We start from the raw sequence: 18269 nt of genomic DNA, 5'->3' as shown, positions 1-18269 counted from the left end.
ATAACTACATACTCGGGGTATGTGAAGTGGTGACACCCCACAATCCCTAAGTGCTACAGTAGGCATCTTCTGTGCCTCACACAGATACGCTACACTTGAGTACCATCTAGTAGCTCATGTGACATGACGGTGATCATTGAACAATCAACTTAATATGGTCTAAAAAAAAAAAAAAAAAAAAGGTTGAAATTATCGATTATCCACCAGCAAATTTTTTTATCGTGACAGGCTTACTCTTTGCTGTTTTTCCCCATTTTTGCTGTTTAATTTTCCCAAATATTTCAACTTTTTACTTACATCATCTCCATACATTTTTGTCTCGTAATATTATGATTTTCTTCCCATAATACATTCCTGATCAAAATCTTAAAAACAGTTGAAAAATTGCTAGAATTTGCATTTTGCACATTTGGATCTTAATGAGGTTTTAAGTAGAGCTACAATATGCAAAAACAAGAAGGGGGAGTGAGACAAAAAGCACTTTGAAAAAGTAATTTATTGAAAACAACAATCAAACTGAAATAGGCTGTTTATCAGCTGATCAAAAGTCCCCAGGCTATAAAAGCCAAAATCTGCTCAAAATGTTCATTTTCTGTCAGGCATTCACACTGTCATGCCCTCCAGATGGCTAAAGCTAAGAAACTTTCTCTTTTTCAACGTGGTCGGATTGTCGAGCTGCATAAGCAAGGCCTCTCGCAGCGTGCCATTGCTGCTGAGGTTGGGTGCAGTAAATCAGTCATTCTACATTTTTTGAAAGATCCTGAGCATTATGGAACAAAAAAGTCAAGTGGTAGACCCAAAAAAAGTACCGCAGGATCCGATTGGCTGTCCATCAAGACACAGGGCGGTCTTCCACCCACATTAAGGCCCTTACTGGTGCCGACTGCAGCGCAATAACCATCAGACGGCATCTGCGGGAAAAGGTTTTAAAAAACAAAAAAGGAATTCAAAGACCTCGTCTCCTTCAACGCCACAAAACTGCCCGTTTAGACTTTGCCAGGGAGCATCAAACATGGGACATTGAAAGGTGGAAAAAAGTTTTATTCTCTGATGAGAAAAAATGTAACCTTGACGGTCCAGATGGCTTCCAACATTACTGGCATGACAAGGAGATCCCACCTGAGATGTTTTCTACCCGGCACAGTGGAGGAGGTCCATCATGATCTGGGGTGCTTTTTCATTCAGTGGAACACTGGAGTTTCAGGTGGTGCGGGGTCGTCAAACGGCGGCCGCTTGCGTGCAAATGTTGCAGCGGGCATCCCTGATGACTGAGGGCCCTCGTCTGTGTGGTAACAGCTGGGTTTTTCAACAGGACATCGCTGCAGTTCACAATGCTCGCTTGACCAAGGACTTCTTCAGGGAGAATAACATCACTCTTTTGGACCATCCTGCATGTTCCCCTCATTTAAATCCCATAGAGAACATTTGGGGATGGATGGCAAGGGAAGTTTATAAAAATGGCCATCAGTTCCAGACAGTTGATGCCCTTGGTGAAGCCATCTTCACCACTTGGAGCAATGTTCCCACTAGCCTCCTGGAAACACTCACATCAAGCATGCCTAAAGCAATTTTTGAAGTGATTAACAAGAACGGTGGAGCTTCTCATTACTGAGTCCTACTGAGAACATTTTTTGTTCTGGTTTGGAGAGTTTTTTGTTATTTTTTGAGCGATGGTCTGATAAACAGCCTATTTCAGTTTAAGTGTGGTTTTCAATAAATTACTTTTTCTAAATGTTTTTTGTCTCACTCCCCCTTCTTGTTGCATATTGTAGCTCTACTTAAAACCTCATTAAGATTATTACAATGGCAGGGCACATATAGACAAACAACCATTCACACTCACATTCATACCTATGGACAATTTAGAGTCACCAGTTAACCTAACATGCATGTTTTTGGAATGTGGGAGGAAACCGGAGTACCCGGAGAATCAAACCCAGGTTTTCCTGAACTCCAGACTGTTACAGTGTTGGCCAACATGCGCCTAATTTCCAAAAATTACAATTTTATTTTGTTTCTCATCATATTACGACTTGAAATTTTTTTTTTTTAATATTTCAACTTTATGCTACTAAAATGACGCTGTTTTTCCTCATAGTATTATTAGATTACAACTTTTTTCTCTTAATATTTTGACTCTGTTCTTGTAAAATTGCTAATATTATTTATGGGTTGCTGTTGCTTAGCCAGTCATTGGTACACAGTGCTCTGATGTTCCCTGCAAAGAGAAAAGAGAGACAGGAGAGGGAAAGAAAGCTAAAAGTAGGCATTCAAATGCTTACGAAGTTTTGTCAAAAAAAAAAAAAAGGTTAGTTAGAGACAGCCCTCAGGGGTTATGTTCCTGTGGTTTTCCTGCTGTGACCCTGAACAGCAAAATGGTTAGAAAAGAGATGGACATGACTTAACATGTTGTGTGCGTCCTTCAGGGAAGGGGACGAGTGCTGCAAGGCTGACGACATCAGTGTGCATTCAACCTTGTGGTTTTTTCTCTTTTCCTCAGCCACTTGGCTGGATGCACTTCTCAGAATAGACCAACTTCCTGTGCCTCAGTGGGACAGTGTGGGGCAAGTCTGCTCCGCCCCAAGCATATTTGTCTTCATGATTAACAAAAATTATTATCCGTAGTCACATGGTAGCTCATCTAAACAGATTACCAAACATGTTTTTTTGGGTCATGCATGCACATTATAAAATGAGAGGACAAATCTAGCAGAATGTTACATATAACGTTAAATGTACAAATAATCTCCACCAATAGGGGGCGACTGGTTGGGGTTTTTTTTGTTCCTCATATTACGGCTGAAAAAAAACCCCGTCTATGCTACTAAAATGACATTATTTTCACTCATACAGCTCATAAGAGTTTAATTTAAAAGCTGATATCTAGCAACTTCCATGGTTTTCTTGATAATAACCAAAATCGCTTAAGTTCTTACATGAATAGCTATAGCATTGTACTGACAAAAAATGTAAGTCTTATGAGCTATTTTTATTGTCATTGTTATATTTGTCCAAACAAAGGTACCTTTAGTTGTATCAGGCATTAAAATACAAGATACAAGATACAAGAGAGTTTCATTGTCATGTGCATAGTAAAACAGCAGTTATACGAACAAGAACCTGAAGAAGCAAGGGTGCTCTAATCATTTTTTACATGACTGTAATACAAAAGATTTTCTGTAGGGGTGCATAATTATGAGGGAACTATGACATCATACCAATAAATCCAATAACATTAAAAAAAAGCTCAGATAACTGATAATAAAAAAAAAACACTTTAATGAGGCAATATAAAATGTACTGTGCAGGTCAGCAAATCAAGCGCTCCTTATTTGTCCTGCCTGTGACGTTACCGGTCTGTCATACCTTCCCCTGACCTCAGTTGTAAACAATCAATCACTTTCCGAGGAAGACATTCTGCGTGCTAGTTCTACCACATGCTCCAAGATAAAAAAAAAAAAAAAAACATCGAGCACACAAAAAACCTTATCAGCCACCTGAAATGCCAGCGCTGCGGCATTTGAAAAGTGCAAAAGGTTTGCCAGAGACCTCCGTGGCGTCACAACGGCTGCTCAGAGCATGTGCCCGAATACAGTGCACCTTGATGGGCCATGCCAGGTGGCTCCTCCTGCTCTATACTCCGATGCCTGACCTCTGTGGCGTCACACCGGCTGCTCAGAGCATGTGTCTGAATATAGTGCACCTTGCTGGGTCACAGCAGGTGGTTCCCTCCGCTCTATACTCTGGTTCTCCTGATAGTAGTGATGTGGTAGTAGTAATGTCATGATATTTGATTAGGACTAATCAACAGGTACAGTTGGTCAAATCCTAATTTCTTCCAGTCCTTCTTTCCTCCAGGTGTGCACAAACTACAGTTAAATCTAAATTTAAAATAGTAGTTATAAAAAAGTTACCCGTTATCGGTACCATATTGGTCTTGAGAAGCTGAAAGTTATCACCATCGGTTTGAAAAAAAAAAAAAGCTATCGTGCATCTCTAATTGTAAGCATACACACAACAATCGAGCCAAACTAATTTCTTTCCAACATAAATTCTGTAAGCCAAGGTGGCGTGCGTAGGTCAGTTTGTAAGGACTTAGGCTATGGAAGAAACCGTTGTTGAAGAGATGCTTGTCTGCTTCCCGACTATTGTCGGGATTCCCTCGAGCGAGGCGTAAAACTCACTCAGGGTGTCACAAGATCTCGCAAGATTAAAATTTGACAAGATTTCTCCTTCAGAAAAACGTGGGCACTGGATAATTTTGCCGGCCTCGGTATATTGCCATGTGCATGCGTGTCTGTTTTCCTTGTCTCTCGCCTCTAAACAGGCAGGAAGAGGTTTCACTCTGGGCATTGTTCCATAGAACAATGGCATGAACGGAGTGAGCCCTTTTGTCGGTCATAGAGTCTCTGTCTCGTTGGGTGGTGACGGGACCACTAGCATACACACGCAGTGCGGAAGAGTGTAACGTAATAGAAATTGTTTGCGCGCTGCCTCACTCTGAAATCGCTCCTTGCATGCCTGCGTGTGTGTGGGGTGTGGAACACCATCTATACGGCAGAGTGTCAACTGGATTTCTCTTCAGGCATTATAAATGTGACAGAACTGGTTGAAAAGCAACGTGTACATTTTAATTGCACAAACATTCTGATCTAACAGCAGAGGAATGGAGTTGAAAGTTAAAACGTAAACAGTAGTAAGTCATTTCCCTGCAGCTTGAATTCACCTTGATGGCACTAAGCTCTGGCAGCCTTGAGCTTGTAGACATGGCAGCAGACGTTGGCGTTCTTTTGTTCAACATGAACTATCGTGTCCTTGTCAAAGACCAGGTCATGCCGGAAAGTCTGAAGCCGAAGATGACAAATGTCGTCAGCACGTCTGCACACATCTCCCCAGCTCCCGTCAGGTTCCTCACCTCATCCCAGGGTTCCGACAGCTTGATCGTCTTCAGTAAACGTCCGCTGTGGTTGTCATGCAGTCGGACCTCAGCTCTCCCTTCTCCGTCAGCACCATTGGTGACCACCACTGCCAAAAGGTCCAGCTCGTCCTCATATTCCACCAAGCGGAACGTCTGAAATATTTGTAGCTTTTGAAAAAAGGAAAGTGTGTACAAAGTGGAACTAAAATGCAGAGCTGGAGAAAGATTTTTTTGCTAAAAATAATCCAAAAGGTTGGGGTCATGTAAATACAGCCACTGTCTAACCCAGGGTTATCCAAAGTGTAGCCCTGGTGGCCATTTGCGGCCCACGGCTGCTTTTTTTTATTGGCCCGCAGTACATTCTAAAAATATAATTTAACAATAAGACTTAAAAAAAAAAAAAAAAAAAACAGCAGCAAAAATGGAAAAATCAGCAATAAAGTCAAAATATTCAGAGAAAAAAGTTGTAATCTAACGTCGTTATATTGTAAATCAAGTTGAAATACATTCATTCATTTCATTTAATGCATTTTTTTTTTTGTTTTCATTTTATGAGAAAAACAAAACATTTTTGGAAAATTAGGTTGCGGAGAAATATTAAATATTAATGAGTTGAATATATTACTTAAATATTAGTATAACATTACGAGAATAAAGTCATATTATAAGAATAAAGTCATAATTATGAAAATTTGTTGGAAGAGTTGTGGGGGGGGGGGGGGGGGGGGCTGTGTTTTCCCTTGCAGTCACACCTTGAGCGGGCTGGAGGCGGGGACGCTGGGCACACCTGTAACTGATTACTCGCCATCCATTTAAGCTGACTGCTTACAGCTGGACGCTGCTGGTTCTTTGGCTCTGACAACCGCTGCCTGCCCCAACGTGGACTCCTACCACACTACCAGTCATCGCCTAGCTTCTACTTTTAACCAGGCTAGCCCAGCTGTTACCCAGCTACCCAGCCAGCTCCTGCTATTGTGTTTCTTGGACTATTTTCATGGTGATTCCTCGTTCTGCCTTTTTCTGCACCATCGCTTTCTGTTATTTTTGGAATTTTGCCTGCACACTTGCATTAAAGCGTTGAACTACACCTAAAGCTCCCTGCCTCTGCTTCTGGGGTCCCAACCCCCTCTCCATTCGTCACAGAAAGAACCAGCCGAAAGGATTATGGACCCCGCAGAGTCTGAGCCCGTAAAACTGGCACTACGCCACCAGGCGCAACGCCTGGGCAAGCAAGAACAACAGTTAAACGCTTTGGGTGCATGTGTAAAAGACATGTCAGACAGACAAGACGCCCGTATGCATGCTCTGGAGGCTCAACTTTCCGCTGTCTTGACTGTCCTGCAACACGACGCCTCAGCCACGGCGCCGCCAGCTAACTCAGAAACACCCACCGACCTCCCACCCACGTCCGACGCCAACTCACCTGCATGCGGCCCGCTGCTGTCCAAGCCTGAAAGGTTCTCTGGAGATTCTGGCGACGTAAGATCTTTCCTCACTCAATGTGAATTACACTTCGAGCTTCAAGCGGCAGCCTTCCGCTCCGAGCGAGCACGGGTCGCCTTCGTCACGTCCCACCTAACCGGAAGGGCAGGAGCGTGGGCCACGGCGGAGTGGAGTCGCCGATCTCCCATCTGCTCATCCTACGCCGCCTTCGCCAAAGCCATGGAACAGGTATTCCAGCGGACCCCCCCCGGCCGCGAAGCGGCGCGCTCTCTGCTACGACTACGGCAGGGACGCCGCGGCGCAATGGATTACGCCATCGAGTTCCGCGCGCTCGCGGCGGAGAGCGACTGGAATGCCCCTGCTCTGCTAGACGTCTTCTTCGACGGGCTCGCCGACACCATCAAGGACCAGATGATCCCTCTGGAGGCTCCTGCTAACCTCGATGACCTCATCGCGTTGGCGATCCGCATTGAGAAGCGACTCAACGATCGCAAGGCAGACAAGGGACGCTCAACTCCTGGATACGGCCATGGCGGATACCCTGCTCACCAGACCCCGACTCGCCAGTCCACTCTCGACTCTCCTCCGGCACCAAGGTTTGACGAGCCCATGCAGCTGGGAGGAAGTCGCCTCACTACCGCCGAGAGGAACCGACGTAGACTTCTACGTCTATGCATCTACTGCGGCCAGGATGGTCATACCATCTCCCGCTGTCCCGTCCGCCCCGACAGCCCACGCACTCAAGCTTCCCATCCCAGCCCTCCACGGTCTCCCACGGACACGCCCCCTGGCACTACTTCCTCATCGGACACGGCAGGCAGACTACAACTCCCAGGTACACTCTCCTGGTCTGATGGACAAATAGATGTTTACACTTTCATTGATTCCGGAGCAGATGACAGCTTTGTTGACGAGTCCTTTGTTACACAATTTAGCATTCCTGTAACTAAATTACCTGTATCCAAAGTAGTGCACTCCCTTGATGGGCGCCACCTAGCGACCGTTACACACCAAACCGTTCCACTTTTTCTCCGTATCTCAGGTAATCATCTTGAATCTATGCACTTTTACGTTATTCCTTCCCGCGCGGCACCCGTTGTGCTCGGGCTTACATGGCTACTTAAACACAACCCACACATTGACTGGGCTAAGTCTACCATTATTAACTGGAGTGTTTTCTGTCATTCTCACTGTCTTAAATCCGCATGCCCACGCTCTTCGCCCGCGCATGTAAAGCCACCTGAAAAGATTGACCTTTCCTCCATTCCCCCTGTTTATCACGACCTTCGGGAGGTATTTAGCAGTGAGAGAGCCCAGTCACTTCCTCCTCACCGGCCATATGACTGCGCCATTGAACTTCTCCCAGGTGCTGCGTTGCCATCCGCTCGGCTATATAACATCTCCAAACCTGAGAGGGAAGCCTTAGAGCAATACATCTCCACCTCTCTTGCGGCCGGCCTCATTCGCCCCTCCTCGTCACCATTAGCTGCTGGATTTTTTTTTGTTGATAAAAAGGACAAATCTCTACGACCTTGTGTCGACTACCGCTCACTCAATGATATTACTGTTAAGAACAAATACCCTCTGCCATTACTGGACTCTGCCTTTAACCCCCTTCATACTGCTAAAATATTTTCCAAGCTCGATCTCCGTTGCGCCTACCATCTGGTTCGCATCCGAGAGGGTGATGAATGGAAAACTGCGTTTAATACTCCCCTCGGACATTTCGAATATTTAGTCATGCCCTTTGGGCTCACCAACGCCCCTGCCGTTTTTCAGAGTTTTATAAATGATTTCCTTCGGGATATGCTTGGCCGATTTATTTTTGTCTATTTAGACGACATACTCATTTTCTCCTCCTCACTTGAGGAACACATTCAACACGTTCGGTTGGTCCTCCAAAGGCTACTAGAAAACAAATTATTTGTCAAGGCAGAGAAGTGCTCTTTCCACACCCCTACAGTTTCCTTCCTGGGCTTCACTGTGGAACGTGGTCAACTTAGTCCCGACCCAGCCAAGATTCAGGCTGTGGTCGATTGGCCTGCTCCTACATCAAGGAAGCTCCTTCAAAGGTTCCTAGGTTTAGCCAACTTCTATCGTCGGTTCATTAGAAACTTCAGCCGTGTCACAGAACCTTTGACGAAGCTCACATCTGTTAAAACCCCTTTTACATGGTCCCCAGAGGCTGATTCAGCATTTACTAAGCTAAAATCTTTATTTACTACTGCTCCTGTGCTTATTCACCCCAACCCCTCTTCTCAATTTGTCGTCGAGGTTGACGCCTCTGACACAGGCGTAGGGGCCGTCCTCTCCCAACGCTCGACCACCGACCAGAAGCTGCACCCCTGCGCCTTCTTCTCTCGTCGCCTGACCCCTGCGGAACACAACTATGACATTGGCAACAGGGAGTTATTGGCTGTCATCTTAGCGCTGCAGGAGTGGAGGCACTGGCTGGAGGACTCGGAGCTCCCCTTTATTGTGCACACGGACCACAAGAACCTGGCATACCTTCGCGTGGCCCAGCGCCTCAACCCCCGACAGGCACGGTGGGCCCTTTTCCTCACCCGGTTTAACTTCACCCTGACTTACCGCCCGGGCTCTCTGAACAGTAAACCAGACGCTCTCTCCCGACTACATTCTCCGTTCCCAGAGGAACCCCGCCAGGAATTTATCATCCCACAGTCCCGTATTCTTGGTGCCCTTCAGTGGGATATTGAGAAGCAGGTGGTCAACGCTATCAAGGAAGTCACTGCTCCTGAAGGATGCCCTGCTAACCGGCTGTTTGTCATCCCGAAACTTCGCCCCGATGTCCTTCAGTGGGCACACAAGTCGAAGATGGCGTGCCACCCTGGAGTCTCCCGCACCACGTTCCTCCTGTCACGATTCTGGTGGCCCTCCCTTCGAGCTGATGTCCGGGAATTCGTGGCCGCCTGTCCCATTTGCGCCCGGAACAAGTCATCTCACCAGGCCCCGGCGGGCCTTCTCCGGCCGCTTCCCATCCCCTCCCGCCCTTGGTCCCACATTGCACTGGATTTCGTTACAGGACTACCCCCATCCAACGGCAAGACAGGCATCCTCACTATAGTGGACCGCTTCTCCAAGATGGCTCACTTCGTCGCCCTCCCCAAGCTCCCTTCAGCACTTGAAACTTCGGACCTACTTGTTTCCCATGCCTTCCGACTCCATGGTATTCCCCTGGACGTGGTCTCGGACAGGGGGCCGCAATTTACATCGGCAGTCTGGAAGGCTTTCTGTAAATCCCTTGGAGCCTCGCCCAGCTTGTCCTCAGGCTATCACCCCCAGACCAATGGTCAAACTGAACGAGCCAACCAGGATTTGGAGGCCGCCATCCGCTGCGTCTGCCATCTACAACCCGCCTCCTGGTCCTTCAATTTACCATGGATCGAATATGCACGCAACATCCTTATCAGCGCTGCCACGGGCCTCTCTCCATTTCACGTGGCTTATGGATACCAACCCCCGGCGTTCCCCTCGATAGAGCCGGAAGTGGCAGTCCCCTCCGTTGATGCACACCTGCGCCGCGCTCGCCGGGCCTGGCGCAACACGCGAGCTGCCCTCGCACGGACTTCTACACGCAATCAGCGTTTAGCCAACCGCCACCGCTCGATTGCTCCTGAGTACAAGCCGGGACAAAGGGTGTGGCTATCATCCCGCGACTTACCTCTCCACACCGAATCTAAGAAGCTTCAACCCAGATACATCGGCCCTTACCCCATTGAACGTGTCCTGAACCCCTCCTCGGTCCTGCTCCGCCTCCCAGAATCCCTCAAGATACACCCGGCATTCCACGTCTCCCTCCTGAAGCCCGTCTCCTCCAGCACCCTTAGCCCTCCGGAGGTGCCTCCTCCTCCTCCCAGGTTGGTTGACGGCCACCCAGCATTTACGGTCAAGGCCATTTTGGATGTGAGAAGAAGGGACAGGGGTTTCCAGTATTTAGTGGACTGGGAGGGGTACGGCCCTGAGGATCGCTTGTGGATCTCCCGGTCCCTCATCCTGGACCCCACTCTTCTCTCGGACTTTTATAGTCAATTCCCTGAGAAGCCAGGTAAGCCGCCAGGTGGCGTCCATTAAGGGGGGGGTACTGTCACGTTCGTCAGTGATCTGTCTTCGTGCTCTATGTTGCTCTAGTTCCTGCCTTCTCCTGGCCTGTGTTTTCCCTTGCAGTCACACCTTGAGCGGGCTGGAGGCGAGGACGCTGGGCACACCTGTAACTGATTACTCGCCATCCATTTAAGCTGACTGCTTACAGCTGGCGCTGCTGGTTCTTTGGCTCTGACAACCGCTGCGTGCCCCAATGTGGACTCCTACCACGCTACCAGTCATCGCCTAGCTTCTACTTTTAACCAGGCTAGCCCAGCTGTTACCCAGCTACCCAGCCAGCTCCTGCTATTGTGTTTCTTGGACTATTTTCATGGTGATTCCTCGTTCTGCCTTTTTCTGCACCATCGCTTTCTGTTATTTTTGGAATTTTGCCTGCACACTTGCATTAAAGCGTTGAACTACACCTAAAGCTCCCTGCCTCTGCTTCTGGGGTCCCAACCCCCTCTCCATTCGTCACAAATCAAGTCAAAATATTAAAAGAAAAACGTAATTGAATGAGGAAAAAAAAGTCAATTTAACGTATTTTATGGTGAAAAATAATAGTGTCATATTTAGCAGCATTCACCTATACCACAAGGATGAAATGCAAAAAATGTATATATTAATATATTACTTTTATTAATAAAATTTTCCCAAGAATTTATTTTGTTTGGTTTGTCTGTCATATTACGACTTTAAAAACCCCGAACATTTTTACTTGAATATTTCAACTCTATGCTACTAAAATGACATTTTCCTCATATTATGCGATTATTGTCGTAAAATTGCCTTTTTTTTTAATCTCATTAGAATACGACTTTTTTTCTCTTAATATTTGGACTTTATTCTCGTAAAGCTACAGTTGTTTTCCCATTTCTGCCGTTGCTGTTTTCTTTTAATTTTCCAAATATTTCAACTTTCTTCTTGTAATTTTTCTTCTCATAATTGCGACTTTATTCCCATAATATTTTCACTTTATTCTACTAAAACACAACTTTGTTGTTTTTCATTATATTCCAAATTTCAACAATAATGTCTTTCTTCCATATTTTAACTTAATTATACTATAATGATATCATTCTTTTCTTTTCTTGTTCTCATTAGATTTCAACTTTTTCACTCTTAATATTTTGACTTTGGACCATTCTTGTAAAATTACTGCGGATGTTGATACCTCTTGATCTGGATCATCATCCAGCGGCTGGAATCGTCTCTTGACTGTGCGTCCTGAAGAGGTGACAGTGACTTGTGAAGCGGGCTGCACGAGACGTTCAGCGGAAACGTTTTTAAGATGATGCAACCCACACATGTGACACAAATATGATTGACTTGAACAGTCCACTGAACTTACAATGTCGTTTTGATGAGTTTCCATCGAGAAATCTTCAACGACCTTTGCTGCCGAGCCGCCGTTGAAATCACCAAGGATTTTTAGAATGCTGGGAGGAAACAACATTTATTCCCAAAATGCCAATTTGCGAGGAGGCCACCTCAATAGGGGGTCTGCTAGGATGGGACTTTTCCCAAGAATAATTGATTGGATTCATATAGCGCACGGGTGCCCACTACATCGATTGTTAGCTACCAGTCCATCACAAAGGTAGTGTGGGTCGATTGCATAAACGTCACTTTGTAGATGTCATAGTCAGCTGGCATTGAGCTCCCCTCCTGATTCGCTCTTGCTCCCCCACGGCAAAGATGAAGTGGTGAACAGATGTCTCAAGCTACATACGGAGATGCAACTTTCATCTTTATTATTCCGATTACGGATAAAGTAAATCAGCGATAAGAAGCCTATAGCTATAACTAAAGTTAGCCATTCACTTGTAGCGGCTAGTTACAGTATGTAGAAAAAAAAAAGTGAATTGTTTGATGAGTTTCCTTCACATTCTGAACTCCACGACAGAAACGGGTGTTTTATACACTTCCACCTGTTAAACTATTCTTTCATGATGCATTTCATTGCCATTGCTGAAACCTTTTTAATATGTTGCCTTGACTTCGGCTGCAGTGTCGTTTGCATAATCGTTTTCATTTCTTGTATATCGCTAATGTTTGATAGGAAATGCTAACTGCATGCAATACATGTGTATAATGAACGCTACAAAGCTATTTTCACTGACATACTACTCAGGTTATGGACACAAGCATTGAGGAATTATGTGTAATTATCTTTATTGCCATACTGTGCATGTGAAATACTAGTCATTAGTATTTAATATAGAAGTTTCATAGTTTACCGGTTAGATTTTAAATATATGTAATGTGTTTTATAGTAAGAGAAAGAGCATGTCGACTTGTAACTTGCATGCTGAAAAAGTGTGTGCACCCCTGACATACATGTACAACGTACATAAATACTAATATTTATAAATATAGTAAATACACTCCTGATCAAACTCTTAAGAAAACTTGCAAGATTGTACATTTTGCACAGTTTGAATCTTCAGGAGGTTCTAAGTTGAACTTCAAAATGCAAGAAGAAGAAAAGGGAGTGAGACAAAAAACATTTTAGACTAAGCAATTTATTGCAAAGAAGATTTCAAGTGAAATAGGCTGTTCATCAGCTGATCAAAAGTTTAAGAACACAACCTTTAAAAGCCCAAATCTTGGCAAAAATGTGGATTAAATGTGATTTTCTGTCAGGTAGTCACACTGTCATGATCTCTTGATAGCAAAGGCAAAAAAGCTTTCTCTCTTTGAACCCGGTGGGATTGTTCAGAGGCAAGGCCTCTCACAGCGCGCCATTGCTGCTGAGGTTGGATGCAGTAAGACGGTTAAGTCAAGTGGTCGAACCCCCAATTTTTTTTTTTTTTTTTTTACCAGCCCTGAGTTGGAGGATCCCATTGGCTGCCCGTCAAGACACGGGACCATTCTCAGCCCTAATAGAGGTTGGTACTGGTGTCGAGTGCAGTCCAATAACCACCAGACATCATCTGCCAGAGAAAGCTTTTAAGAAGAAAATAGATCTTCAAAGGCCTCGTCTCCTTCAAGGACACAAAATTTCCTGTTTTGAATTTGCAGCAGAGCACCAAACATGGGACATTGAAAGCTGGCATGACAAGGACATCCCAACTGAGATGTTTTCCACATGGCACAGTGCTGCCATCATGGTCCTTCAATGGAATAATGAAGCTTCAGGTTGTGCAGGGGCGTCAAACGGCAGCTGGTTATGCAGAGATGTTGCATGAGGGCCCTCGTCTGTGTGGTAATGACTGGCTTTTTCAACGGGACAACGCTGCACTTCACAAAGGACTTACTCCAGAGGAATAAGCTCACTCTTTTACACCATCCTGTGTGTTCCCCTGATTTAAATCCAATTGAGAACATTTGGGCATGAATAGCAAGGGTAGTTTACAAAAATGGACATCAGTTCCAGACAGTGGATGCCCTCCATGAAGCCATCTTCACCACCTGGAGCAACATTCCCACTGGTCTCCTGGAAACACTGGCATCAAGCATGCCCTAACCCATTTGTCAGCTGATGAACCAGAATGGTGCAGCTACTCATTACTCACTCCTTTTTCCAACATTTTATTTCTATTGTAGGGGGATTCAGGATTTTTTTCTAGCTATGGTCTTAAACTTTTGATCAGCTGATGGACAGCCTATTTCACTTTAATGCTTGTTTGCAATAAATTGTTTACCCCAAAAAATGTTTTATCTCACTCCCATTTCTTCTTTTTGCATTTTGAAGCTCTGCTTAGAACCTCCTTAAGATCCAACAGTGCAAAATATACATTTTTGTTATTTTTCAACTGCTCTTTAAGATTTTGATTAGGAGTGTATATTACACATTTATATATTTATGAATTTGGGACTTGGTCATTTTAAAAGTAGCTTGCAGGGTGAAAAAGTGTGAGCACCTCTGACATACTGCCTTTGTAGACACTCAACACTTTACCATGAGAATCCATTATTTATTCTTAACAGTATTATTAGCCATTCATTCCACAGTCACACACACATGAAAAAGTAGTATCAAGTCACCCCTATTACGAAGACGGGGAAAACTACAACTGCAATAATAATTATTGTTGATAAATAAATAGACCTCATAATTGTTTTGCTTACTTTATAGTGCTGGGCCCCACATGAATGATTCTTCCCGAGTCGTCAGGATGGAAGAAAATCACATCGCTCTCCAAAGAGCAACACTTCATATTCTGGATTCCATTTGTGGCCTTAAAAAAAGAAATAAAATAAAAATAAAAAAATATACATATATACTGCTCAAAAAAATTTAAGGAACACTTCGAAAACACATCAGATCTAAACTTGGGGAAAAATGATCTTGAATATCTTTCCTGATAATAAGTGGGTGATGTATTAGTAACAAAATGATGCCACATCATTTGATAGAAATGAAAATGATCACCCTATAGAGGGGGGAAATCAAAGACAGCCCAAAAATGAAAGTGAAAAAATGATGCAGCACACTGGTCCATTTAGCTAAAATGTCATTGTAGCAACTCAAAATGATTCTCAGTAGTTTGTGTGGCCCCCACGTGCTTGTACGCTTGCCTGGCAACGTCGGGGCATGCTCCTAATGAGACTACGGATGGTGTCCTGGGGGATCTCCTCCCAGATCTGGACCAGGGCATCACTGCGGTACCTGGACGCATGGAGGAGATTCCAGGAGACAGGTAGTTACTCCAGGAGAGCTGGACAGGACCGTAGAAGGTCCTTCAACCCTCAGCAGGATTGGTATCTGCTCCTTTGTGCAAGGAGGAACAGGATGAGCACTGCCAGAGCCCTACAAAATGACCTCCAGCAGGCCACTGGTGTGAATGTTTCTGACCAAACAATCAGAAACAGGCTCCATGAGGGTGTCCTGAGGGCCCGACGTCCTGTAGTGGGCCCTGTGCTCACTGCCCAGCACCGTAGAGCTTGATTGGCATTTGCCATAGACCACCAGGACGTCACGAGCAGGAGAGCTAGGCTCAGTGCTAGCTGTGAGTGTCGAGAGAGTTGGGAAGTGTGTTTATGTTGGCGTGGATGTAAAGTCCTGCAGTGTTCTCCGCTGTTAATAAAGCCATTAAAGTGCATCGGCGACATGAGTCTCTCCTTCCCCACAACAAGCGGCATTACGGTATTGACCAGTGCACATTGTCTCACACCAGGAAATAAATGGTGTCACTGTCTGCAACAAGCTCCAAAGAAGACAACTTTTTTTATGTGGAACAACAGACAGTTTGTGTGGATCTTGTGAATGATTGTGACTGAGCTAGAACTCAGTAATTAAAGTTTACACACGACAGCTTCATTGCTTAAAAAACTAAACTTTTTCGTGCACGAAGCTTCTGCTTGAGTCGGTATTTTGGCCGCTATATGCAGTCAGATACTGACCAAAAGATACAAAATGGGTGGCCACATTAGACAGGTGACCGCTATACACAGGGTCCATAACACGCAAATTTTCCGCGGGGGGATTTTTCAGTGGCCGCTATAGGCAGGTGGACGTTATATACAGGTGGCCGCTAAGACAGGTTTGAATATATATATATATATATATATATATATATATATATATATATATATATATATATATATATATATATATACACACACACACACACACACACACACACACACACACACACACACACACACACACACAGAGTATATAAAATACAAATGATTGCAAGTGATTGCAAACTGTGCCTTCAGCGCACTTAGCATTGTGAGCAAACCACAGCTGGTCAAGATTTGGCAGATTGTTTTTATACCATAGTCATGTCTCTGAGGGAGCAAATGTGGTGAGTGCCTTGGTGGCGTTTTTGCGGTGGGGTGTGAATAAAGTGCCAAGGGAAGCCTCCAATCTGCACTCCGTTATTGGAGCAGGACACTTGGAAAAGCACAGGAGGATGCTCTGCACACACACAAAGAATGAGACAAACACACCTGTTCAGGGACCAAGCATGCGTGTATTCAATCTTTCACACAAACTCTGCTGAAAAATTACCTGTCATCTGGATATTTATAGGGATGCCACATGGAAACTCTCCCACTCTTTTGCCTTGGAGAAGTGGACTTGGCTTTCCAAGTGCAAGTTTCTCCTCCTTGTACTGCAACGTATGTTAGAAATATGGATTTGAATGAACATTATTTATATTATTTAACATTATACAGTGCAACCTTGCTTCGTGTCACTGATTTATTCCAGAAAGCCCGACTCTAACCGAAAAATACTCGAATGCAGGGGTGTCCAACCTTTTTTCCAAAATGAAAAATGAAAGGATGCAAGAACCACTTTGATATTTTGTAAAATATGCGAAGAAGTTATATATAGTTCAAGAAAAAAATGCATCTCAGCTTTGTGATATAGGTGAAAAAGACTTATTAGTATCAACTTCATTCTTTTTTCCACCATTTTTACTGTTGTTTTTTCCCCCCAAATATTTCAACTTTCTTCTTAATGATCACATATATCACATATTATTATTTTATTCCCATAATATTATACATTTTTTCACAACCTAATTTCCCCCAACTTCTTTCTGTTAATATTTGGACTTTTTTTTTTTTTTTTCAAATTTCTGTTTTTTTTTTTTTTTTTTTCAAATTTCTGTTTTTTTTTTTTTTTTTTTTGACTTTATACCCATAATATTATCACTTATCCCCAAAATAATTTTCCAAAAATTACTACTTTATTTTCTTTTGTTTTTTCCTCATATTGACTTTAAACAATTTTTTTCTTTAATATTTCAACTCTGTGACTAAAGTGACATTATTTTTCCTCATAATATTGCAAGCTTTTTTTTTTTAGATTACAACTTTTTTCTCTTAATATTTTGACTTTATTCTCAAAAACACAGCTGTTTTTCCCCATTTTTGCTGTTGTTGTTTTTTGGTTTCCAAATATTTCAATTTTGTTCTTAAATAAAATTTTCTTCACATAATATGACTTTATTATGGACTTTATTATGACTTTATTTCCATAATATTCTCATATTATGACTTTAATAACGCACTTTTTCTTTAATATTTCAACTCTATGCTGCTGAGTTTATTCTAGTAAAATACTACTTTTGTCTGTTAAGGTTTTGACTTTACTCTCATAAAATTACAGCTGTTTTTTTCCTATTTCCGTTGTTTTTTATTTTATTTTGACTTTATGCCCATCTTGTAAGTTTTTCCCCAACCTAATTTCCCAAAATTACTAAAAAAAATATTTCTCATAATATTATGACTTTTTAAAAAATACCACATTATTTCTTTAAAATTTGAACTGTGACTAAAGTTTAAAGCTTATTTTTCTTGTTAGAATACGACTTTTTCTTTTAATATTGTGACATTACAGTCGGAAAAATACAGCTGTTTTGTCCATTTGTCTTGTTTTATTCCCAACTATTTCCTCTTGTAAATTGTCTTCTTGTAATTGTGACTTTAATCCCATATTTAGACTTTATTCCCATAATATAACTTTCCCCCAACCTAATTTTCCACAAATTACAACTTTATTTTGTTTCTCATAATATAACGACTTTTAAAAAAAATTATAAACATCTTTTTTCTTTAATATTTCAAAATGATGTTATTTTCCTCATAATATTATGCTGTTATTCTCATTAATTTACGGCTTTTTCTTGTTAGATTACACATTTTTCTCTACTATTTTGACTTTATTCTTGTAAAACTGCAGATTTGTCCATTTTTACTGTTGTATTTTCAATTTTCTTGTTACATTATACTTTTAGAATGTGCCACGGGCCAATCCCAGTCCAATTTTCCCATAAGAAATAAAACATGTTTTTATAAGAAATACACGATAAACATCGGACTGATAATTATCAATAGTGTTTCT

At 43.1% G+C, this 18269-nt stretch overlaps 1 protein-coding gene across 5 annotated transcripts in view; it reads right to left on the bottom strand.

Annotated features, from left to right (window-relative positions):
- Window positions 1–1780: 1780 nt before the first annotated feature.
- Window positions 1781–18269, bottom strand: part of dcaf17 (ddb1 and cul4 associated factor 17) — a 29490-nt gene continuing 13001 nt past the window's right edge. For 3 of the 5 annotated variants that reach the window (XM_054787602.1, XM_054787601.1, XM_054787603.1), the window contains 7 exons: window positions 16428–16530; window positions 16192–16334; window positions 14537–14646; window positions 11814–11901; window positions 11637–11720; window positions 4916–5071; window positions 2801–4844 (listed from right to left, as the gene is read on the bottom strand). In XM_054787602.1, the coding sequence (XP_054643577.1) occupies window positions 4737–4844; window positions 4916–5071; window positions 11637–11720; window positions 11814–11901; window positions 14537–14646; window positions 16192–16334; window positions 16428–16530 (792 nt within the window). In that variant the 3' untranslated portion in view covers window positions 2801–4736. Of the gene's footprint in view, window positions 2219–2800; window positions 4845–4915; window positions 5072–11636; window positions 11721–11813; window positions 11902–14536; window positions 14647–16191; window positions 16335–16427; window positions 16531–18269 lie in introns of those variants that run through there. The other 2 variants (XM_054787604.1, XM_054787605.1) reach the window with 2 other exon arrangements.

The sequence above is a fragment of the Dunckerocampus dactyliophorus genome, chromosome 9 (genome assembly GCF_027744805.1).
Source record: "Dunckerocampus dactyliophorus isolate RoL2022-P2 chromosome 9, RoL_Ddac_1.1, whole genome shotgun sequence".
In the NCBI taxonomy this organism is placed as follows: Eukaryota; Metazoa; Chordata; class Actinopteri; order Syngnathiformes; family Syngnathidae; genus Dunckerocampus; species Dunckerocampus dactyliophorus.
This window is presented reverse-complemented; position numbering and strand designations above follow the sequence as displayed.